This window comes from Rhincodon typus, chromosome 4 (genome assembly GCF_021869965.1).
Source record: "Rhincodon typus isolate 14 chromosome 4, sRhiTyp1.1, whole genome shotgun sequence".
NCBI lineage: Eukaryota > Metazoa > Chordata > Chondrichthyes > Orectolobiformes > Rhincodontidae > Rhincodon > Rhincodon typus.
The window spans coordinates 116,138,777-116,164,908 of record NC_063335.1 but is presented as its reverse complement, the minus strand read 5'-3'; the positions used below and the strand labels follow the sequence as shown (position 1 = coordinate 116,164,908).

Sequence of the window (26,132 nt, the reverse complement as noted above, 5' to 3'; positions counted from 1 at the left end):
CATTTCAGCACTTTCAACAAGCTATAACCACCAAAATTCTTCCTGTCTCTCCTCAGTACTCCAAGTGGACTATTCCCACTGGGAATAAGCCCTTGTCCATCCTGGAAATCATCCCATCATACAGAACCATCCCATGTGTCAGAGATGCAACAATGGTTCTTTCATCTCCTTCCTTCATACAGTCCAAGGCACAAGACACTCCTCCCAAATTTAACTGTTAATAACGTGTATTTCTTTCAAATTGGTATACTATTTCAATTCAGAAGGTTGGACGGATTCTACTCCTTCTCCTTCTCCTTCTCCCATTCCTCCATTGGTCATGACAAAACTTGAATTTAAAAAAGGTTATACTGCCAATTAAAAATTAGACAAAATAGCTCCAAGAGAAACAAGTCAACCAGATTCCTCAAGTGTTTTTTTAAAATATTCATGGGATGAGGAAGTAACTGGCTAGGCCTACATTTATAGCCAATCCCTAATCACCCAGAAGGCAGTTAAGAATTAGAATGTTATGTGTACTCAAGTATAGAAATAAATGAGTACAGTGAAAAGTGTACAAAGCTGCCAACTTGGTTCAAAACCAGAACTTTAAAACAAAACAGCAGAAATAAAAGAAAGTCAAAAAGGTAAGAAAAACATCCAGAGCTTAAAGTCTAAATCTTATCTCCATAAAAGGTGTTTGGAACCACAAATGCAGGCACCCGGGCCTAGCAATGGCCTGGAGTCTTGGTCCGCCTGGGTGGAGCCATGTCCGCCGCCGCTGCCTCTGACCACCGGGAGGCTGCCGCCATTCCGCGCATGACTCGCTCTCGCTGCTGATCCAATCGTCAGGAGGAACCACATCCACTTCTGACACCACCTCAGACTGCCCGGAGGCTACCACCATGCCAATGCTGCCGATTAACCCTCCGCAAAAGGCTTTAAAGAAGAGAACGAAGAAAAAACAAAAAAAAGCAAAGAGCAAAAGTAAAAAGAAAAAAGAGAAAGCATACAAGGAGGGCACTGGACTCGCTCAGGAGCCCACACAGAGCCCTGCTATTCCACTGCCATCTTGTATTCAAGAGTCAACCACAGTGCGGTGGGTCTGGAATCATGTGTCGACAAGACCAGGTATGGAAGGCAGTTTTCTGCCCTAAAAGTCCTGAGTGAACCAGATGGGTTTTTCCATTAATCAACAAAGGAATCATGTTTGTTAGAGTCTAATTCCAGATTTTTTTTAAAAATTGCATTCAAATTCCACTATCTGCCATGGCAAGATTCAAACACAGATCCCCAGAACATTACTTGGATCTCTGGATTTGCAGTCCGGTGATAATACCACTAGGCCATCGCCTTGCCAACAAGAAGTTAACAAATGAATAATTTGTTTGATTGCAAAAATCTCACAAAAGCAAATTCTGCAGAGAGTGTTATTTCAAAATAACTTTGACCAAGCAACAGTTAAAGTCAGAAAAAAGAAACGTTCACAGATTGTCCAAATGCTGTCTGTAACCGAAGTCACTTTCCACAGAAGGCAGGAGATTCAAGTGTCACCACGACAACTTCTGGTCATTACAAATGCAATGCTTTTGCTGATGTAGCCAATGTCCTCTGCTTTGTAGAGTATTCTCTTCAAAAAACTCAAGGGTCACATATCCAAACAATATTATAATTTAATAAATCAATACATCCAGCCAATGACAGCATAAATTACTGTTTTAGGTAACACATCTCCATAACAATATTATATTTGCTTCTCACAATATGGTCTCCTTTTCCACTGAGGAGTCCTAATGTAGATTGGGTGATTGGTATAATAAACCTCTCAGTCAGCAAATGGGATCAAACCTTCCAGACTGCCTGTCATCTTAATTCTCACCCCAATTTCCAAATCTGACTCCTGTTTGTGGGGTCCATCACTGTTCTAAGGAAGTTCAAGAGAATTTAGCGTTTCAAAATGGCAGTTTATAGACTTCTGCACTTAACAAGCTCAAGACTTTCAAATCGCAACCACTGCGCCCAGGTTTTTGGATAGATGTGATTATTATCATTTTGTTGACACCTTGCTAGACATATCTTGTGATTCTTTACTTGTACTATTATCATCTCCTTTTACCTTACACCATTATCTATTTTGCCATCCAATCTCTCCCACCAATTTTATTTTATATTTTGTATCTCTATTTGTTTGTTAATTTGGGTGGAGGATAATCTACACTGGGCCTCAACATCTATTTCCTTGGCGCCTCCTTCACCTCTGTGCAGTTAAGAGTCAACCACATTGCTGTAAGTCTGGAGTCACATATAGACCAGCTGAGGACAGCAGTTAGATTCCCTAGAGGAAGTTAGAGAACCAGATGGGGTTTTTTTTCCCCCAACAATCGGCAATGGTTTCATGGTCATCACTAGGCACTTAATTCCAGATTCTCATTGAATTCAAATTTCACATTCCAAGGCAGATTTGAACCCAGGACCCCAAAACATTACCTGGGTCTTTGATAATACCACAGGGTTTAGTGTTTGGGCCTCAGCTATTCAAAATAAATATCAATAATGTGGATGAAGGAATTTCTATGTTTGCAGATGAAACAAAACTACATGGGATTGGTGGGAATGATGTAAACAGGCTTCAAGGTGCTTAAGTCAAGTAAATGAATTGTCAAATATGTGACAGACACAGTGAGGATAGACGACAACATTTCCTCCATGATAATCCTCAGCACCGGCACCCCACAAGGATGTGTACTCAGCCCCCTATTGTACTCCCTGTACATTCATGATTGTGTGGCCAAATTTCATCCGAACACCATTTACAAGTTCGCTAACAACACCATTGTTGTAGGTCGGATGTTAACAATGATGAGTCAGAATACAGGAAGGAGATAAAATGCTTGGTGTCATGGTGCAAAGATAACAATCTCTCCCTTATTGTTAGCAAAGCTAACGAAATGATCATTGACTTCAGGAAGAAAACAGGAGGACACACCCCTATCTACATCAACGGAGCCGAGGTGGACAGGGTCGAAAGCGTCAAGTTCCTAGGAGTGACAATAACCAACAATTTGTCCTGGACCTCCCAAATAAGCGCAACAGTCAAGAAGGCACAACAATATCTCTTCTTCCTCAGGTGGCTTAGGAAATTCAGCATGTCCATAAGGACCCTCACAAACTTTTACAGATGCACGACAGAAAGCATTCTATCTTAATGGTTTAGTACAGCAATTGCTCTGCCCAGGACCATAAAGAACTAAAGAAAGTTATGAATATAGTTCAGACCATCACACAAACCAACCTCCCATCCATGGACTCCATCTAATTTCTCGTTGCCGCGAAATAGCAGCCAACATCATCAAAGACTCTTCCCACCCCAGTTGTACTTTCTTCCAACATCTTCCAATAGGCAAAAGATACAGAAGCTTAAACATACGTGCTGACAGGTTCAAGAACAGCTTCTTCCCCATTGTCATTAGACTGCTGAATGGACCTCTCTAATTTTAAATCTAATGTTGATCTTGCTTTTGTGTACCTCCTGCGCACCCGTAATCTTGTATACCTCGCTGTAACACCCTTCATATGTCCTTGTCTGTTATGATCTGCCTGTACTGCACACAAAACAAAACTTTTCACTGTACTTAGGTACATATGACAACAATAAATCAAATCAAATCAAGAACAGTGTAACATGGATAAGTCTGAAGTTATCTACTTCGGTAGGAAAAACAGAACGGCAGATTATAATTTAAAAGGTGATAGATTGAGAAACATCGATGTGCAAAAACAACCTAGGTGCTCTTGTGCACAAGTCACTGAAAGCAAGCATGCAAATGCTGAAAACAGTTAGGAAGGAAAATAGTATGTCAGTTTTCATTGCAAGGGGATTAGAATACAAAAACAAGGATGCCTGACTGCAGCTTTATAGGATCTTAGTGAGACCGTTACTATGAGAAGTTTTGGCTTCATTTCCTAAGAAGGGATATACTTGCCACAGAACTTCAGCAATGGTTAACCAGATTGAAGCCTGGGATGACTGGACTGATGTATGAGGACAGCTTGGGTCAACTCTGCCTGAATTCATTGGAGGTTAGAAAAACAAGAGGCGTTCTCATGGAAACACAACATTCTAATAGAATTGGACAGAAAGTATGCTAGGATTATGTTTCCTTGCAGATGGTGGTGGGGTCTACATCAGGAAGTCATGGTCTCAGAATGTTAAAATAGGCCTTTTAGGACTGTGATGAGAAGCAAATTCTTCATTCAGCGGGTGGTGAACAATTGGAAGTCTCTATCATATTAGGACTGTTGAGGCCAAGTTAGTGAATATATTGAAGAAAAAAAATCAGTATGTTATTGACTGATGGACCTGGTTTGATAGGTCAAACAGTCTGCTGGTGCTGCTTTTTTTGCCCTCTATGCTTCCCACAAACGTTAATGAAATCAAGCAGATCATACATCTTTCCTATAACATAGCAACATAGGAATTAGGAGAAGGAGTAGGCAATTCAGCCCTTCGACCCGCTCTGCCATTTAATATGACCATGGCTGATCTTATCCTGGTCTCAACTCCACTTTCCAGCCTGCTCTCGACAGGACTTTATCCCGCCTTTCATCAGAAACATGTCTATTTCTTTCTTGAATCTGCTGACTGATTCTGCCTTCACTGCACTCTGTGGCAGTGAGTTCCACAGATTCACAACCCTCTGAAAGAAGTCGTTTCTCCTCACCTCAGTTTTGAGCCATCTCTCATTTTATATCTCTGCCCTCTTGTTGAGATGTTCCCCCCTTGATGGGACAATCTGTTCAACATCCAACTTATCATTCCACTTTAGCATTTTATACAAAGCAACATTGGTAGAGTGGTAGAAACATTGAAAGCTAGGAACATAGCAGGATTAGGCCTTCAAGCCTCTTCCGCTATTTAATACGATCGTGGCTGAACATTTAGAAAGCAGTGGCAGGATCAGACAGAGTCAGCATAGATTTAAGAAGGGGAAATCATGCTTGACAAATCTGTTGGAATTCTATAAAGATGGAACGAGTAGAGTTGACAAGGGGGAGCCAGTCGATGTAGTATATTTGGACTTTCAGAAAGCGTTTGACTAAGTCCTGCGTAAGAGGTTATCGTACAAGATTAAAGCGCATCAGATTGGGGGAAGTGTATTGAGATAGATAAAAAGCTGGTTGGCAGAGAGAAGACAAAGAGTAGGAATTAATGAGTCCTTTTCAAATTGGCAGGCAGTAACTAGTGGGGTGCCACTGGGATCGGTGCTGGGACCCCAGCTATTCACGATATATATTAATGATTTGGATGAGGGAACAAAATGTAACATCTCCACGTTGTAGATGATACCAAGTTGGGTGGGAGGGTGAACGAGGATGCAGACATCCTTCAGCATGATCTGGACAGGTTGGGTGAGTGGGCAAATCAATGGCAAATGCAGTATAATTTGGATAAATGTGAGGTTATTCACTTTGGAGGCAAAAACAAGAAGGCAGATTACTACTTGGATGGCTGTAAATTGGAAGAGGGGAGTGTGCAGTAGAACCTGGGTGTCCTTGTGCACCAGTTGCTAAAGGTAAGCATGCAGGTGCAGCAGGTGGTACAGAAGGCAAATGGTATGTTGGCCTTTATTGTGAGAGGTTTCGAGTACAGGAGCAGGGATGTGTTGTTGCAGTTATACAAGCCTTGGTGAGACCACACCTGGAATATTGTATGCAGTTTTTGTCTCCTTTTCTGAGGAAGGATGCTCTTGCTCTCGAGAGAGTGCAGCAAAAGTTTACCAGGCTGATTCCGGAGATGGCGGGTCTGACATATGAGAAGAGATTGACTAGGTTGGGATTGGTTTCGCTAGAGTTCAGATGAATAAGGGGAGATCGCATAGAGACTTATAAAATTCTATCAGGACGGGACAGGGTAGATGTAGGGAGGATGTTCCCGATGGTGGGTGAACATAGAACATAGAACATAGAACATAGAACAGTACAGCACAGTACAGGCCCTTCAGCCCACGATGTTGTGCTGAACTTTTACCCTAAACCCAAGGTCTATCTAACCTCCACCCCTACCTTTTACTATCATCCATATGCCTATATAATAGCCGCTTAAATGCCCCTAATAAGGCCGACTCCACTACCCTCTCTGGCAATGCATTCCACATCCCTACCACTCTGAGTAAAGAACCTACCTCTGACGTCACCCTTATATCTGCCTCCACTCACTTTAAAACTATGTCCCCTCGTAATAGCTACCTCCACCCTAGGAAAAAGTCTCTGGGTGTCCACTCTATCTATACCTCTGATCATTTTGTGCACCTCTACCAAGTCACCTCTCATTCTTCGTCGTTCTAAAGAGAAAAGCCCTAGCTCTCTCAACCTTTCCTCGTAAGACCTTTCCTCCATTCCAAGCAACATCCTGGTAAATCTCCTCTGCACCTTTTCCAACGCTTCCATATCTTTCCTGTAATGAGGCGACCAGAACTGGACACAATACTCCAGATGTGGCCGAACCAAGGTTTTGTATAGCTGGAGCATAACATGATAAAAGCAAAATTCAAGCTGTAAAGCCAACACTATCATTCAATACGATCGTGGCTGTTCTGTTAACTCAACTGCATCTTCCAGCGCTATCTCTATATCTATGACTGCCCTTGGCATCCAAAAATCTAATGCAATACAAACTTCAACAGTGCTTAATTGGCTGTAAATTGGTTAATGGACCTTTCTGGACATAGTGTGCAATGCAACTGCAGCGTTCTTCCAACCGCTTTCAATTTGACAAGTGAATTTGTCGTAGTTTGAACTGCAAGAAGTTCTTTCATAAGTATGGAAAATAGTAGGAGTGATCCATTCGGCCCTCTGAGTTTGCTCCACCATTCAATATGATCATGGCTGATTATCCAACTCCGTACTCTCTTCCTATTTTCTCCCCTTACCCTTTGATTCTTTTAGCTCAAGAATTAAAACTAACGTCTACTTCAAAACATTCAATGTTATGGCTTCAACCACTTTCTGTAACAGAGAATTCCACAGACTTACCATTCTTTGGGTGAAGAAAAATCTCCATCTCAGATGGCATACCCCATATCCTTAGATTGTAACTCCTGGTTCTGGATTTCCCCCAGTCACTGGGAGCACTGTTCCTGCTTTTACCTTGTCTAGGGTATTTTAGTGAGTCAGCTTTGACATTAATGCAACAGGCAGCAATAATTAAGTCAGAGTCATTTGTGTGTTCAAGAGTATTGGCATATTTTGTTCCATATTGAGAACAATGGAAATGTATGTATAAAAATGATCCTATCTGGATTATAAAGTACTTTACTCGAATTTTGCTCCATTTTATTGTCAATGAAGGTGATTTTCTACATTATATATTGCATTTCAAGTGTTTTGCTGCAATACATTATCTTCTATTCTGATGGTATATTTATACTTCAACTGTGGTTATCACAAATGTCTGCTTTGTTAAAACGAAGTGCACCTTCAATGCATACAGTTGAGCACGTACTCACAGCTGGCACAATCTCCAGGCTTGGGCTGACAAATGGCAAGTAACATTTGCATGACACAAATGCCAGGCACTAAGCATCTCCAACAAGTGGCAATCTAATCATTGCTCCTTGACATTCGATGGTGTTACCATGACTGAATCGCCCACAATCAACACGCTTGGGTTGCCATTGATCAGAAACTCAACTTGTCGCACATAAACATAGATGCTACAAAAGCAGGTGGTGAGTAACTCCCCTCCTGACTTCCCAAAGCCTGTCTACCATCTACAAGACACAAGGCAGGAGTATGATTGAATACTGTCCACTTGCCTGGATGGGTGCAGCTCAAGAAGCTTGACAGTGGCCAGGACAAAGCAGGCCACTTGATTGGCAGCACATCCACAAACATCCACTCCCTCCACCACCGATGCTTATTAGTAGTAGTAGTAGTAGTGTGTACTATCTACAAGATCCACTGCAGAAATTCACTAAGGCTCCATAAGACAGCACCTTCCAAACCCATGACCACTTCCATTTATAAGAACAAGGGTCACAGGTACATGGGAGCACCACCACTTGCAAGTTCCCCTCTAAGCTACTCATTGTCCTGACTGTCACTGGGTCAAAATTCTGGAATTCCCTCCCTGAGGGCATTATGGGTCAACCTACAGCATGTGGGCTACAGCGGTTCAAGATGGGCAATAAAAGCTGGCCAGCCAGCAACGTCCACATCCCATGTGTGAATTTAAGAAAAGTTGACATTTTTGTGCAACATTGATGTGGTGCAGCACTCTTGGTGGTGCTGTTTTTGGGAAAAGATATTAAGCAAAGGCCACATCTGTCAACTTGGATAGACATCTAAGATCCCATGACACCATTTTGCAGAATAGCGTGCAGAAGAGATTCACCAGGATGTTGACTGCAATGAAAATCTTAGTTTTTGTGGAAAGACTGGATAGGCTGAGTTTCTTTTTCTTAGGAGCAAAGGAAGCTGAGAGGGAAGCTGATTGAGATATACAAAATTATGAGGCAGAGACAGGGTAGATTGTGAGAATCTCTTCTCCATGGCAGACATATCTAACACCAGAGGGCATAAGTTTGAGTTGAGGGGCAAGTGATTTAGGGGGGATCTGAGAAAACTTTTTTTCACCTAACCGATGGTAGAAACATGAAACATGCTGCCTGAAAGGTGGTGTAGGCAAGTGTTCTTGCAACATTTAAGAAGCATTTGAATCAGTACTTAAAGTGCCAGGTCATAGTAGTCTATGGATCAAGTGTAGGTAAATGGGATTAATGTAGTTTGGTGTTTGTTAGTTGGCATACACGTGGTGAGCCGAAGACACTCTGACTAAGAATGCAGCAATTCTCTTTGGTTTCATAGCTGCTAATTTTGGATAAATGTGAGGTTATCCAATTTGGTAGCAAAAAGAGGAAGACAGATTATTATCTAAATGGTAATCTAAAGTAAAGAACTGCAGATGCTGGAAATCTAAAACAAAAACAGAAATTGCCGGAGAACTCAGCGTGTCTGGGGATAGAAAGAAGATGGGTTACTGGATTCAGAATATTAACTCTGTTTCTCTTTCATCAGATGCTGCCAGACCTGTTGAGTTTCTCCAACAGTTTCTGTTTTTATCTGAATGATGGTATTTTGGAAAAGGTGCAATGAGACTTTGGTGTCTTTGTGCACCAATTGCTGATAGTAAGTATGCAAGATAAGCAGATAATGAAGAAGGGAATTGGTATGTTGGCCTATATAGCAAGAGAATTCAAGTAGAGAAGCAGGGATGTCTTGTTGCAATTGTACAGGGCCTTTGCTGAGATCACAACTGAATTCTCACTATGAAAGAAGTACAACGAAGACTTATCAGACTGATTCCATGAGATGAGGAGAAATATCTTCACCTGGAGCATGCGCACAGCCACTCTAAGGTTCTACACGTTGTTAGCACTGCTGCCTCACAGCGCTAGGGACCCGGGTTCGATTCCACCTTAGAGCGACTGTCTGTGTGGAGTTTGCACATTCTCCCCGTGTCTGCGTGGGTTTCCTCCGGGTGCTCGGGTTTCCTCCCACAGTCCAAAGATGGATTGGCCATGCTAAATTGCCCCTAGTGTTCGGGGATGTTTAGACTAGGGGGATGGGTCGGGATGGGTCTGGGTGGGATGCTTTGTGGGTCAGTGTGGACTTGTTGTACTGAAGGGCCTGTTTCCACACTGTAGGCATTCGATGAACTTCGATGAGCATATGGCAGTCGGCGTTGGCACGCCAGTTGTGGCATTGACTTCTGGTGCCTGAAGCTATTTCACACACAACTCTGAGGCCCGCGCAGCCATAAGGAAAATTGGAGGGAATGCTGCTAGTGAGTCTGTGGAATTCGATGCTACAGAAAGTGGTTGAGTCCAAAACATTGAATGTTTTCAAGAAGGAGTTAGATGCAGTATATTTCCTAGCTCTTAAGGCATCAAAGGGTATGGGGAGAGTGTACTGAGTTGTATGATCATAGAAACATAGGAGATAGGAGCAGGAGGAGGCCATTGTGTCCGTTGAGCCTGTTCCACCATTCATCACAATCAACTGAATAGCCTAATCCTGCTTTCTCCCTATAACCTTTGATCCCATTCACCCCAAGAGCTATATGTAGCAGCCTCTTGAATACATTCAATGTTTTGGCATCAACTACTTCCAGTGGTAATGAATTCCACTGGCCCACCACTCTTTGGGTGAAGAAATGTCTCCTCATCTCCATCTTAAATCGTCTACCCCGAATCCTCATACTGTGACCCCTGGTTCTGGACACACCCACTGGATTCAGAATTGGCTGACCCTTAGAAGACAAAGGGTGGTAGTGGACGGAAAATATTCAACATGGTGCTCAGTTACGAGTGGTGTACCACAAGGATCTGTTCTGGGTCCTCTTTTATTTGTGATTTTTGTAAATGATTTGGATGTAGGAGTGGAAGGGTGGATTAGTAAGTTCGCGGATGATACGAAGGTGGGTCGTGTCGTGGACAGTGCAGAGGGCTGTTCTAGGTTACAAAGGGACATTGGTAGGATGCAGAGCTGGGCTGAGAAGTGGCAGATGAAGTTTAACTCTGAAAAGTGAGGTGATTCATTTTGGAAGGACAAATTTGAAAGCAGAATACAGGGTTAACGGAAAGATTCTTGGCAGTGTGGAGGAGCAGAGAGATCTTGGGGTTCATGTCCACAGTTCCCTGAAAGCTGCCACCCAGGTGGATAGAGTTGTTAAGAAGGCATATGGTGTGTTAGCTTTCATTAATAGAGGGATTGAGTTCAAGAGCCGTGAAGTTATGCTCCAGCCTGTCCTGTTCCAGCCTGATCAGTCTCTTCACCTTGCTTTTTCTGATTCATTTTTTTCTCTATTCATTTGTGGGATGTAGGCGTTGCTGGCTGGCCAGCATTTCTTGCCTGTCCCTAGTTGCCCTTGAGAAGGTGTTGGCAAGCTGCCTTCTTGAACCGCTGCAGCCCATGTGCTGTAGGTTGACCCACAATGCCATTGGGGAGGGAATTCCAGGATTTTGACCCAGTGACAGTGAAGGAATGGTGATATATTTCCAAGTCAGGTCTAGCCAGTGACAGTTGCATTCCATGATAAAAGCAGGACAGGGAGCGAGGAATGCCTGATGGATTAAATTACATCTATTTAATTGCAAGAGGGCTGACAGGAAAGACTGATAAATTCAGGGTGTGGATTGGTCCATGGGACTGGGATATTATAGACATGGTTAAAGGAGGGACAGGACCGGCAGCTTAATGTGCCAGAGTACAGCTGCTTTAGTCGGCACAGTGGTGGAGCAAAGAGAGGAGGGGGAGTTGCATTCTTGATTAAAAAGCAAGTATCACAGCAGTAGTCAGAGATGAAATAACTGAGGCTTTGTGGATGGAGCAAAGAAATAAGAAGGGGATGGTGATGTTATTGGGGTTGTGCTATAGGCCCCCAAATAGTCAATGGGAATTAGAAGACTTGCAGGAGCAATAGAGTTGTCATCGTAGGGGGATTTTAATTTTCCTAACATAGACTGGGACTGCCATAGTGTGATGGCTAAGTGCGTAGATGGGGTGGAACTTGTTAAATGTGTTCAGGAAAGTTTCCACAAGCAGCATATAGATGGTCTTACTTGGGAAGGGGCAAAACTCGACCTACTCTTGCGAAATAGTGCAGGACAGGTGACTGAGGTGACAATGGGGGATCACTTTGGGACTTGTAACCATTGTTTTATTTATTTTAAAATAGTTATGGAGAGGGACAATACTGGTCCTCAAGTTCAAGTTCTAAACTTTGCCAGAGCAATTTTGATGGAATTAGACAGGAGCTTGCAGGGGTTGATTGGAGTAGTTGGTTTGCAGGCAAAGGAATCTCCGGCAAACGGGAAGCCTTTGAAAGTGTGATAGCTAGAGTTCAAAGTCTATATGTTCCTGTGAGGGTGAAGGACAAGGTTGCCAGGAGCAGGGAACCCTGAATGACAAGAGATATTGAGGCTTTGACCAGAAAAAAGGAGGCATGGCTCAGGTACAGGCAGCTAGGATCAAGGGAATTCCCTGGAGGTATAGGGGACACAGGAGTTTACTGAAGAAGGAAATCAAGAGGGCGAAAAGACGCACAAGATAGCTTTGGTTGAGAAGATTAAGGTGAATCCAAAGAGATTCTTTAAGCATATTAAAGGAAAAAGAATAACTAGAGAGAGAGAATAGGACCCCTCAAGGACCAAAATGGACATGTATGTGTGGAACCGCAGGAGATGGGCAAGGTCCTCAATGAATATTTCTCCTGTGTTTACTGTGGAGAAAGACATGAAGACTTGGGAACTTGGAGAAGTTAGTGGCGATATTTTGGGGATAGTCCATATTACAGTAGAGGTGGTGTTGGAAGTAATAAAATGTATGAAGGTGGATAAATCTCCTGGTCCTGATTAGATATGTCCAAGAACCCCGCAAGAGGTTAGGGAAGAAATTGTCGGGGTCCCTGGCTGATATATTTGCATAACCGTTCGCCACGGCTCGGGTCCTAGAAGAGTGGACAGTAGCGAATGTTGTGCTGTTATTGAAGAAGGGCTGCAAAGAAAATCCGGGGAACCATAGACCAGTAAGCTTAACATCTATTGTAGATAAATTACTTGCGAAGATTCTGTGGGATAAGATGTACATGCATTTGGAAAGACAGGGTTTGATTAGGAGTAGTCAGCATGGCTTCATGAATGGGAGATCATACATCACAAATTTGTAAGAGTTCTTTGGCAAAATGACCAGGAAGGTTGATGAGGGTAGGGCGGTAGACATAGTCTGTATGGGTTTCAGTCAGGCCCTTGATAAGGTTCCACAGGGTAGGCTGCTCTGTAAGGTTAGATCACATGGAGTCCAGGGAGAGCTGGCAAATTGGATACACAATTGGCTTGATGGTAGGCTGCAGAGAGTAATAGTGGAAGGGTGTTTATTGGACTGGGGGCTTGTGACTAGTGGTGTGCCTCAAGGATCAGAGCTGGGTCCATTGCTGTTTGTTATCTATATCAATGATTTGGATGAGAATGTATAAGGCATAATTAGTAAGTTTGCAGATGACACCAAAATAGGTGATATCATGGACCGTGAGGAAAGTTATTAGAAATTGCAGCAGGATTTTGATCAGCTTGGGAAGTGGGCTGAGTAATGGCAAATGGAGTTTCATATAGCTAAGTGTGAGGTGTTGCATTTTAAGCCAAATCAAGGTAGGAGTTTCATGGTGAATGGTAGGGTCTTAAGGAGTGTAGTAGAACAGAACCTTGGAGTTCAGGTGCATGGTTCTATGAAAGTGGAGTCACAGGCAGACAGGACAGTGAAAAAGGCTTTTGACACACTGGCCTTCATCAGTCAGGGCATTCAGTATAGAAGTTCGAATGGTATGTTGCTGTTGTACGAGACTTTGGTGAAGTCACACTTAGAGTATTGTGTTCAGTTTTGGTCACCATCTATAGGAAGGATGTTATTAAACTTGAAAAAGTGAAGAAGACATTTACAAAGGATGCTGCCAGGACTCAAGGACTGAGTTACAGGGAGAGGGTGGACAAACGAGGACATTTTCTTCACAGCATAGGAGACCGAGAGGCGAACTTATAGAAGTGTATAAGATCATGACAGTATGGATACGGTGAATGCCCTCAGTTATTTTCCCAGGGTTGCAGAATCGGGGACTAGAGAGCATCAACTTAAGCTAAGTAGGGAAAGAATACATGGAAACCTGAGCGGCAATTTTATTTTACATGGAGGGTGGTACAAATATGGAATGAGCTACCAGTGGAAGTGGTTGAGGAGGGTACATTAGCAACATTTAAAAGTCACTTGGACAAATACATGGATAGGAAAGGTTTTGGGCCAAGTGCAGGGAAATGGGGTTAGTGTGGATGGACATTTTGGTCGGTACGGACCAGTTTGAGCCAAAGGGCTGTCTCCGTGCTGTAGGACTCTATGACTCCTGATCATTTACACAATAAAAAGAGCAGTGGCCCCAACATTGCTTGCAGGGGGGAACTCAGAAGATAATGGCTGCACATTTCACCGTATTCTTAAAAAACAAAATTCGTTTGTACTACTCTCTGCTTTTATCCCATGGCACCTGTAATCCCACAGGCTTGAGTTTTGCTAACAAATCTAATACGTGGTCCTCTTTATTCATTCATGCCTAATTGTCCATGAGGAGTGGTGGTGAGACACTTTCTTTAACCACTGCAGTTTATGTGGTATAGATTCGGTGCTTTGAAAGAAGGTCTACATGCACAACATCCTCCATCCCTGTAACTTCAAGAAAGAATCAACCTGATTAGTCAAGCACAACTTGCCTTCGACAAATCCATGCTGGTTTTTGTTAGTTGATATTTTTCTGAGTGCCAATTAATTTTGTCCCATTAATTGCCCACAAAGGATCTGAAAAAACAGACTGAGTTACCTTTTTCTACACTGATTACTGCCAGTGTTTTAATACAACCCCATTGTTGACTTTTATTCCCTTAAACATCCCTACTACCTTTGTTTTGACTGTGACATCATATCTAAAGAAGAGAATGTTGCCTAAGTACTCATTTATCATCTTAACTATGTCCTCTGTCTCATTACATAGTCCCCCACTTTTGGTCCCGAATCAGCCCAAACCTATGCCTATCTAACAACTATCCAGTTCAAATTCAAGTCAATAATAAACACAATGTTCTTTCACAATTAAAACATATTCCAAAAGGTGCAATGATAATGATGCCCACTTTCTATTCTGATAGGGAGTAACATTCAGTGTTTACATTACTCAGCCCAGGAAGTATTAATGATAACAATGTGTCACGTTCTTTCACAGAAAACAGACTCCACTTTCATTAAGCAAGAGGGTCGTGAGGCTATAAAACACATAACTGGAGTTAGTGATTAAAGCGGAAAGCACCTTAATGATTCAAAATAAGTTAAACAGGCGATTGAAGATGAGGGATCAATGGAATTTCAGGATAGAATAACTATATGGTTGCTTCTGTGCAGGATGGGTATTTTCTGATGAGCTGTTCTGAGATGTTATTATACAGACCTGGAGCAGATGGGACTTGAACACAGGTCTCCTGGCTCAGAGGTAAGAGCTTCTCCTTTGTGGGATACACACCACACATCAACTGGGAGAAACAACCTGTTTCAAACTCACAACATCTTTGTAACCATATGCATGTGGTTGGAATGCGACCCTCATTTGCTCGATCTGGTAACAAGAATCAGAAAAGCTGAGGCCCTTTTGTATGAAAGGGCTGGTGACAAATTGTCAGCATTAGTACTTCCTCATTAACACAACCACCGGATGTCACTTCTCGGCTATAGGAAAGGCATCTGCTCCAATTGTGTTCTTGAAATTCATTTAATTTGTTTAAGTACCTCTGTGTCTCTATGGATTGTAATATTTTCACACTTTGCCAGTGCACACTACTGCGAAATTGGAAACAGTTATCAGTGATACTTCATGCACAAGGCATGGCTTTGGCTTAGATGAAGCATGTGCTTATTTCTGAAGCAAAATACTGCACAGATTGGAAATCAGAACGAAGCTGATAATACGTAGCAGATCAGGCAGCATCTCCAGAGACACAATGGAATTAATGTCTCAAATAGATGACCTTTTGTCAGAAAGATTAAAAATGTGATAGATAATAAATGAAATGCAGGAAGATGGCACACAAACAAAAGGAAAGGTCTATTATGGGTGGAAGACAAGATAATTTAAAGAACATTGAGTTAGCGTTGCAAGACCAATGGGCAGGTCAAATAAAGAAATGTCCACATGAGGCATGAATGGCAGGAAGATCAGCAGTTGTCATCCAAAAGCAAAACAAGGCAACTTGAAAATTAAAACCAAACCTGCAGGCTGTGACTAGTGCTGCAAGGCTCAAATTAAAGGCCTTGGCCATTCGCAGGTCCATATTAATAACTTAGATAAAGAGAGAGGGAGCAATGTATTTAGGGTTTGCTGACGATACAAAAGTGGGACTGTAAGCTGTGAGAAAAATGCAAATATGCTGACCGAGTGAGATAAAGATGGGAAGTTATTACGGAAGTAGAAGTAGGCAGTTTTGTCGACAGAGAGGATGTGGGGTGGAAACCTCAGCCCAAGGTTAACCAATACTTCTCAATATTTAACTATAGGAAATTTCTATTTAAACTCAGGATACTAGAGAATTGGTCTGATGTCAAGATGGTGAAGGATGATCAAGGAAAGTAACAACCAGTTGGATGTGGATCTCATTAGGATACACAGAGAAGTCTGCATAGTATTTTTGTTGATGTCAGCAAAGAAAGGCAGTTCCATGCCAAAATAGAAAAGGGTAAGCAATTGATTCTTGAGAACTCCAGAAACAAGTGTAGGAATGAGAAGCCATTGCAGGAGATTCTCCAGTTGTGAGTGGGCCAAAGGTGGAACGAAATAGATGTAGTTTAATGGGAACAGGGTCAAGAAAGCAGGATGGGTTTTGTGGACATATGAACTAGAAAAGAGCACAACAAAGCACAAAACTAAATATTATGGGAGGTATTCGTGAGTGAACTCAGGAAATTAAAGTACCCTACTCTTACAGACTGGATAAAAAGCCAAGTCACACACAGTGCTCTAAAGCACTCTCAAGAGGGCATGACAAATACAGCTAAATGTTGTTTCTTTCATTTTGTACAATTTGAAATGAGAATATTATTGCAATGTGAAGACTGACCAAAATGTTCTCCCCATTATTGTTTTTAAATTGGCATGGATTGGATAGCACTACCAATTCAGACAGTGTACTCACATTCTTTTTAATTTTATTCCTGATTGTTTCAATTACACCTGCTTCACTACTTTCGCACAGCTTCTCAGTGTTTTTTAAATCATCACAAGCCAGCTGCATTTTTTCATCTTCAAAGGTCATCATAGCGTTCTGAAAAATTGATGTCAGAATTAATACGTGCAGCTAAAACAAATCAGTCAAATAAGCTCACGTTGTGCTAACACATATTGAATAACATACTTCAATTTAACATTAAACTATACAATAGTTGAATTGTTTAAGTAGAGTAATTCAACATTGTAACAATGTATGCTTGGGAGCTGGTTAGCTCAGTTGGCTGGATGGCTGTTTTGTAGACTAATGCCAACAGTGCGGATTCAGTTCTCATACCAGCCAAGGTCACCATGAAGTTCCTGCCTTCTCAACGCTGCCCCTTGCTTAACACGTGGTGACCCTCTGGTTAAGCTCGCCACTAGTTGTTTCTCTCTTGATAGCTCTATAGTCCTCTGCGACAATGGCAACTTAAGAAAAAGTAAGCTAATATCTTGTCCATTTCTTATGTAAAAACATTTCAACTTAATTCTGAAGTTTGTAAATAATACCTTTACTTTTGAAGTCTCAAACTAAAAAGACACTACCCACCCTTCCAGTTTGCAGCACAGTTTATTTAATAGACTGACATCTTTTCAGGTTAAAAATAAAGTTACATATTCAATCTATTCTTTTAACAGTCAAGATTTGAATACCTGAAAATTAATGGGATGGCCTTCTACGGTAATTTATTTAGAAGACTTTTACCATCAGGCAATCTTCCCAATTTCAGAGTCAAGCCTGGATAGTGAATATTTTCCCTGTCAGTTATGATTATATTCATTGTAGAGATTCTTTACAGATAGAAGCCATTTGCAAGTCAAAAATCAAATTCTCAGATTTTATTTGGAATATCAATTAATGTTAAATTTATAATTTATAGGGATTTGGACTCCAATGTGAGGAGCTTTTTCTTTAAAATTTATTCATAGGATGTGGGTGTCGCTGGCTGGGCCAGCATTTATTGCCCATCCCTAGGTGCCCTTGAAAAGGTGTTGGTGAGTTGCTTACTTGACCGTCCACAGTCCATGTGCTGTGGGCAGACCTACAAGTTTTCCTCTTCTTCCTATGGTGGTTAAAATGAAGCAACTTCGCTGGCCCAAACCAACTTCTAAAAGGCAGAAGATGTGAAACCCTACTCTGCAAGTTTTATGCCTTTTACCCATGAGGCAATTGAAAAGCTGCACTAATTTACAATGTTTTATTGGCTGCATCTTTTTTTCTATGCATCAAAATATGATGAACAGATTTTTAAAAAAAAGTGTTTATAAAAATGGCATTATTAACATTTGCTGGCCAAGTAAAAGGCTAACCTAATGGGAGCTGACACAAGCATGATGGGCTGAGTGATTTGTACTTTTTCTGTTCTACAGTCTATGAAAATTAAGCAGGTTAAGTCTACAACACAATGCAATAGTGCTTTTCCACTATTCTTTTACCTCAATGACATTATTCCAAACAAGATGATCTAAATCTCACGCAAATGGTGACTGGTATCTTGATTCCTACTTCATAAATTTTGCAACAATCAATTGTTTACATTGCATTAAGAAATAAATCTAAGGGCAACTATTCATCCAATCGAACAAATAGGAAATATAGAGGCCTTTATGTATCAATTTCCAGTATTTTGGACAAATAAAATACATTATCCATTAAAAGACAAGGAATGTACAAAGAGAACTAAGTCAGGACATTCCTTAAGAGACAAAATGCATGCCTCAAAAATAGACAGTCCTCACAATGTGAGAGATAATGCTTTCACTGAGTCAGCAAAGCTAGAAGATTAATGCTATCAATATTTTGAGCGACTGAAATTACAAATGAGATTGTAAAATCTGGCATACCAAAAGTGATGAATTTGTCAAAGTTTAGTGGATGCTACAGCTTGGTGTTGGCAGCATTTTGACAAATGTCCCTCTGCCCCTCCACCCACCACAACCAAATCTGCACAAGCCTCTTTGAATTTCATGAAATGTAAAATCTGCTATGAACCTACATAATCTGGCAGAGTTTAAAAACAATTTTTAATTCAGCTTTTAAAAAATCCCTCAATATATTTTAAGTGATCACTTGCTATTTTTGATCAAAATTGGGTTATCCCAGCATTTAGGCTTCTAAATCAGTGTCAAGCCCGAAGTTACAAGTTTTGATTTATAAAGTTCATTTTTAAATTACTTCACCATGAGAAAGATCACAGAAAGCACTCAACACTGCATAAAATCTGCAATACTCAATCTGCCTGCATATGCTTCTATCAGATGGACTTACAACCCTGTAACTGGGAGACCGATTCAAAATAACTCACCACAATGATTCAAGACAGTGCCAATGTAGAGATCCATAAAGACGTTTAGCCTTCCTTCAAACCAAGATTGATGAATGAAACCACTCTTTACCCAACGAGAAAAGCAGTGTCATATCATTTTAATAATCTGTATGACTAATATTTAAAAGAAACAAAAACAGAAGTTGTTGGAAAAACTCAGCAGGTCTGGCAGCATCTATGGAAAGAAAGCACAGCTAATGTTTCAATTCCAGTGACTCATCATTTTGGTATTACATTCATATTCTCATATTGTGATTGTTATGCAATATTTGATGTGGAAAAATGTCCAGTGCAGTTTTAGTCAGATCACATCTGGAACACTGCTTTCATTTATAGACATCAAAATAAATTAGGATTCCTTGGAGTTTGATCTGCAACTATTTAATTATTTAACTTACAGCAAAGAAAGAAATGTCTAAATTAGTGATGAGTTCTTACTTGCAGAGTTGCATGGACAAAAACATATACTCCAAATTTACTCACCAAGAAACTAACAAAGCTTGCTCCAAAGCTCATCAAAGGGCTGTTGTTCCTATAAAGAATGCATTAAAATTATATACAAATAAAATCTACTAGAATAGCAGCACTATATTCCATTCATACTTTATACCATTGCAAATGAAACAAAATACATCCGAATAATTAGTTTTAGAGAAATTTCAGTTATTAGAACTACTAAAAAAGCCTAAAATTACTGGTATAAATTTTACCAATAACAATAGGAAATGCTGGAGAAACTCAGCAGGTCCAGTATCATTGGCTGAGTTTCTCCAGCAATTTCTGTTTTGATTTCAGATTTCCAGCAGCCATAGTTTGCTTTTATATAAATTTTACCAAATATTTACACAATCAGATGTTATACAATAAATACAGTGTCATGTAATTAAGTGTTTACTTCTAAATGCCATTTTTGCAAAGCATAGTCATTAGCAAACAAATAATTCTCCCTTGATTAGGTGATTATTTAGCACCTCATCTCTATTCTGCCATTATCAAAATTACTGCCTGTCAGGGTGTTGGATACAAATTCAACGGTAGCCTTAAAAAGGAATTGAATATTTGAAGATGACAGAGTGTTAAGATGAATGAGGAAATTTTTTTTCATACAGAGATGGTTAGCCTGTGGAATTTGCTACCACTGTGAAGGCAGGGTCACTGAGTATATTCAAGACTTTAGAGATTTAAAGACTTTGGTAAGAAGCAGCAGCAAGAATATAGTGTTGAGATAGAGGATCAGCCTTGATCAAATTGAATGGAGGAGCAGACTGGAAGGGCCAAATGGCCTACTTCTGCTCCTGGTTTCTACGTTTCCTAGAATCTGAAGGGGAAAGAGCAGAGGAGAGAGACAAACTGGTTTGCTGCTCAAAATAGAGTACAATCAATGGTCTGAACAGCCTCCTTCAATGCTGCACTATTTTAAGGCTGAATTGTGATATAACTCCAACTCCACAGACACTAAGATGAAACTCATTTCCAAAGGTGTCAAGCTGCATTGCAACTTTCTCCATTGCTACTCTCCTCCACCTCTAAATTACTCATCAAAACGTTACTAGCACAAACTTTTGACATGCTCTACTATTTGTATAATAAAACAAAGCAGTACGAGTGCTGGAGTTCTGAAACAAATAAAAACAAATTGATGGAGAAACTCAGCAGGTCTGGAAGCATCTGTGAAGGAAAATAAAGTTAATGTTGAGTCTAGTCATCCTTTTTCAGAACTACAGTTGTGTTTAATTTCCTTGTCTGTGCAAATGAAACTGCACATCATCATTGTGTGGAGCTTGGGAGGTGGTGACATGGTCGTAATTTCACTGGACTAGTAATCTAGAACTTCAGGTTAATGTTCTGGGGGCACAGATTCAAATCCCACCATGGCTGATGGTGAAATCTGAAAGTAATGAGCAAAAACATCTGGAATTAAAAATGGTCAACTGTAGTAAAATTCCATTTGGTTTACTAATGTCCTTTAGAAAAGGGATTCTGCTGTACTCACCTGGTTTGGCCTACATGTGACTCCAGACATTCAGCAATGTGGTTGACTCTTAGCTGCCCACTGGACATTTAGGGATGGGCAATAAACAACACTGAACAAATAAATCACTCAAACAAATGTTTAAAAATTAGCTCAAGAGGCAGAGTTGACCTGCTTAATTTGCAGTGTAAGTGAGATCAATGCTTACAATGTCCAGTGAAGTTTTAGTCAGATCACATTTGGAACAATGTTTTGATTTTCAACATGATTTGGGGTTCCTTTGAGTTTGATATCTTGTTGATTTTATTCCAATGTGAGGGAAAAGAAAACTGGACAAGCAACATGCGCTATCCCCCCTACTAGTTACTTTTGAAAAACTATCAAATATCATCCATATCTGCTTTAAAGATTCAAAGTGCTACAAATCGTTCAAATCACAAGAGGATGATGATAGCAAATTTGAAATTTTAATTCCTGTTTGAGAATACAGGATTGAGAGATTTACAAATCTATTCTGATGAAAGATCATCAACCTGAAATGTTAACTGTGCTTCCCTCCATAGATGCTGCCGGAACTGCCGAGCTCTTCCATCAGTTTTGCTCTCATTTCAGATTTTCAGCATTGGTACGATTTTGCTTTTGTAACGCTTGTAATGTACGCAACAAAGTGAATGAACTAATAGTGCAAGTGGATACATATGATATGCTAGCCATTACAGAGATGTGGCCACAGGATGACAAGAGTTATGTGACATTTAAGAAGAATAAGAAGCTTGGTAAGTGTGGAGTATTTGCATGCATGGCTAATCAAAGATGGAATTGGTGCCGTAGTTAGTGATGACTGTTGTTCAGGAGATCAGGATGTATACAGTCTGTTTGGGTGGAGATGAGGAACAGTAGGGAAAAGAAGTTACTAGTGGGAGTGAGCTACAGGCTTCCAAACAGTAACCATAATATCAGCCACTTTTTACAAGTAGAAATATTGGTGCTTGTGATTGAGGGACAGCAATAATTATGGATGATATTAATCTACACTTAAACTAGAAAAATCATATTGGCAATAACCTGAATGAGAATTTCTTAGAATACTTTCAAGATAGTTTCTTGAGAGCATATTCTGCAATTGACCAGACGACAGTTGATCCGCTTTATAATTCAGTAAAGATGAGTGGCAGGTCAGATGACTGGAGAGAATATGAAGAATGGCAGAGAATGACTAAAAGGTTAATCTGACAAGTACATTGGAGCATAAGACGTAGCTAGCTAGAAATGTAAAGATAGCAAGATTATCAATAGGTATCTAAAATGGAAAAAAAAATAAACTCTGGAGGATGAGAATAGGGAGTTAATAGTAAACAAAGAAGAAATGACAGATGTAAAGACAAACAATATTAATTCGTTATAACAGTGGATAAAAAAACCCAATAATATCCATAAAAGCATAGATTGAAAGACATGTGCATAATTCATTAGCAACATATTAAAATGACCAAGCAACTGCTGTGATTCCATATAAACAGCCACATTTGAAAAAATATGTAAAGAAAGCTATTATTTTTTCTAGCATTTGAGGGGGGGGGGGGGGGGGATGATTGGGTGAAGTATTATTCTTAAACTCTGACACATTTACACCACAAGGTTTAATCAGAATAACTTGCATTGCATTCTCACAGTCATCATTTAGAGTAAAGTTTATGGGCTATAGTAGAACTGAGGAAAAAGGTTCCAGTTATTTGTTGGATTCAGCTAAGGGCAAAAGAACTGCTAGAAGCCACCAATCAAGTACTTTTGATAAGCAGACAATGCTGTAAAGTACAAAAAATATCAACCTACTTCCATACTGCAAGCACCAAAAAGCAGCAGTAAAACAAACCAAGTAGCACCATGAGATATATTTTCCTATTCGCCCTGTTCAGAGATGTTATCACACGCCTCTAGAGCAGGGGGGACTTGAACCCAGGCCTCTTGGTCCAGAGGTAAGGACATGGCTACAGCACAAGAGGGCCCTATGAGATCTATTAAGTTTGCTCAAAAGGACAAACATAAACACAAAGTCTTTGAGTTCTGCAGCCGAAGAACCAGGTTAGAGTAAGTGCTCAAGTCTCTGGAGTGATGATTTAAAACCACAAAGTACTGACTCAAAGACAAGAACACTGTTAGGAAGCAAAAACTGACATTTAACCTGGATCATTCATCCTTTCCGTACTGAGGGATTCAGGAAGAGGTGTCATTTTTAGTTCCCTTTTGATTTTGACAAAATTTAACAAATAATATTTTATTGTAAATCTTAAGAACTGGGGTGCTTACCATCGTGCAGTACTGTCTACAAAAGTGCTTGCTTAATACTCACCTTAAATTATAAATGAAAACTCCCCAATAAGATGTATTTATCAGAAAATGGCATCTTAGAACTTATTCTCCTCAAAGATATGTACAAAAATAGGCCAAATTTCATTCATACACTGAGACAAACGAAAACAGATGTTGATCTTGAGGAAAGAACATTGCTTCTACAGCAGATTAATGTGAAAAACATCAAGGCTCTTCTAAAGACATGGCAATAATTGTCCTCTTGGGAAAGGCACACCATTCCAAGCATATAGCTCAAATTTGACACTGGGGAAGGATTTTCATGGTCTGACAGGCACAGATGATCTTCCACTTAGTACACCACCAAGTGGAAGGCCAAATGGCTGCTTGTCTTTTGCTAACTCAGCTTATTAACAGGCAAATTTAGGACATGGATAAAAGGCTACATGGCATTAGCAACAACTGCTTTGAAGCAACTACAACAATCTCAAAACTGTTACATTGTAAAATGTAGACATTCAACAGCACAACAGGCTTACTTCAACAGCTCTGAAATGTAAACTCCTGAAAAGGACAAGGGTGGCTTTAACATCACCACCTACTAGTCACAGATCATTCCCACTCAAATATACAATCGATATTCCTTTCTTACGATTAGGGCCATGTTCTGGATTTCACTGTTGAGCAACACTGGAGATCAAGCTGTAACTGTTCAAAGCTCAGCACAGAAAAGAGCGAGCATTAAAAACAGCCTCTGAAGAAACAACCAAATGCCGAATTCAAGAACAGTGACTTAGTGGGCACATTATGTTTCATCAACATGCACACACGCGCTTACATATGACCCGCACCCCCATCTCCCCCCTCCACACCCCCACACACACACCCCCACCTCCACGTGTGAATTTGTATTTGCAGATACATTCTGTTTTGTTCAAAAAGCACACAATTTATAGATAGTCAGTCAGTCAGTCAGTCAATGTGGCATTTTGTAAATTCCTACTTCAGAAATAAAACCGGTCTGACTCCAAATCAAAACACAAACAGATTCTAAACAAGCACCTAACATGCATTGTTTGACCTAAATGCCACCTTTACACTGATAAAACCTTCAGTTCTCACAGGCCAGTGACTTGAAAGGAATTCAGAGATTTACATGTACCTATTAATGAATTAAAACCTTCTAACTGAATAAAGATTTAACAGCATCTTAGGTTTGTTTAGTACATCCTCATCAGTGATGTGATCCTTTGATCTTTTACTCACAAATCCTGTGTCTGATAGTCCCTCTCTCACTAACATCCAAAAGGAGGAATAAGACCTCAAAAGCTTGCGTTTTCAAATAAACCTGTTTGTCCATAACCTGGTGTTGTGAGATTTCTGACCTTGTCCACCCAAATCCAACACCGGCACCTCCACATCACGGCTTCAATAAGCAACACATTCCTCTGTGCAAACCAGGCACTTCAGGATTTCTTTTTCTGCTGATTCTTGCTACTGGAACATTAGCAAGCAGTCCCACAGGAAATGTCAAGCCCAGGTTAGCAATGTCACCACTCTGAGTAATGGAAAGAATATTGTACTTCTGACCACAAATGACAGAAAGGCAATTCAAGTGCATCGAGGAGTTAGCTTAAAAACTTTAAAAACACCTTCACATACTTCTTATACGAAAAACAGACAGGCTGCCTACATGTACAGACGTGACTCACTTCTACCTACAAAATTGACTTTACGTGAAGTATATAAGACTACATTTTTAGTCAAAATGCAGGGGGTCAACTTTTTCACAAGTAACATTCTGGAAAAGTCAAAATTCATCCTTTCTTTGTCTCCGTTCGAGAGCTGCCAGGTCAGGGACTCTTACCACCAACCGCAACAGTAGCGCAAAAGGAGCCTAAAAGTACTTCATTAATGAAATTTGTATTTATACATAAATAATAAACTCCATGGAGAGGCAGACATTAATCTGTGAGCATTGGCTGAATTTCCCAAAGAGTGGCAATCTCACACAGATGTCACGCTCAGAGCAGTGGGGATGGTGGATCGGAGTGAAGATCCATCTATAAGGTGTTTTAAAGAATCGGGGTAAGACATGCTTGAGAGTGTGAGGGGTATGTTTGGTGATCAGTTTAATAGTTTCTCAGGAGTTAGGTAAGGTATGCAATAGTCTTAACATTTCTTGAGTAACTATTCACTTCATTTCAGTGCAACCCTCTGAATTCCAAAACTTAAATGGATACTTTCAGAGGATCCAGACATAGGGGAATTACTCAATGGAATCTTCAAATTCCCAGGCAATTCTTCAAAGTCTGGTATGATAGGTATTCTACAAGGTCCTCATGCACAACTCCTAGCTGGACCATTAAATTAAAAATTCTACTGTTATGAGATGAGTGACTCCAATTGTAATTGGGCAACGGTCAGTTGAAGTTAGCACTGGACAGGCCAGATCCCTGAACAGGAACTTGGCTAAAATACATCATAATTTGTTCTTTTAAAAACCAAACAGACCATTTATAAGAACATAAGTATGAAATATTGCATTCCTTGTTTTAACAACAAAATAAATGCTTATTAACAGAAATGTAAATAAAACAAAAAAAAACTCTTCAGGTTCAAAGAAATTTTAAACACATACAGTAGTAGAAATAACCCAAGCACACTTTATATATCGAACATAAACAATAGATTTGTA

The 26,132-nt window shown here is 40.3% G+C and overlaps 1 protein-coding gene across 2 annotated transcripts in view; it reads right to left on the bottom strand.

Annotated features, from left to right (window-relative positions):
• The window catches only part of ttc39c (tetratricopeptide repeat domain 39C), a 94,720-nt gene that overhangs the window by 45,107 nt on the left and 23,481 nt on the right, over window positions 1-26,132 (bottom strand). The window contains exons 2-5 of one of the 2 annotated variants that reach the window (XM_048596300.1): window positions 19,636-19,684; window positions 16,731-16,883; window positions 4,770-4,787; window positions 3,053-3,101 (exon numbers count right to left, since the gene is read on the bottom strand). In XM_048596300.1, coding sequence (XP_048452257.1) covers window positions 3,053-3,101; window positions 4,770-4,787; window positions 16,731-16,883; window positions 19,636-19,684 — 269 coding nt within the window. Of the gene's footprint in view, window positions 1-3,052; window positions 3,102-4,769; window positions 4,788-16,730; window positions 16,884-19,635; window positions 19,685-26,132 lie in introns of those variants that run through there. The other variant, XM_048596299.1, reaches the window with a different exon arrangement.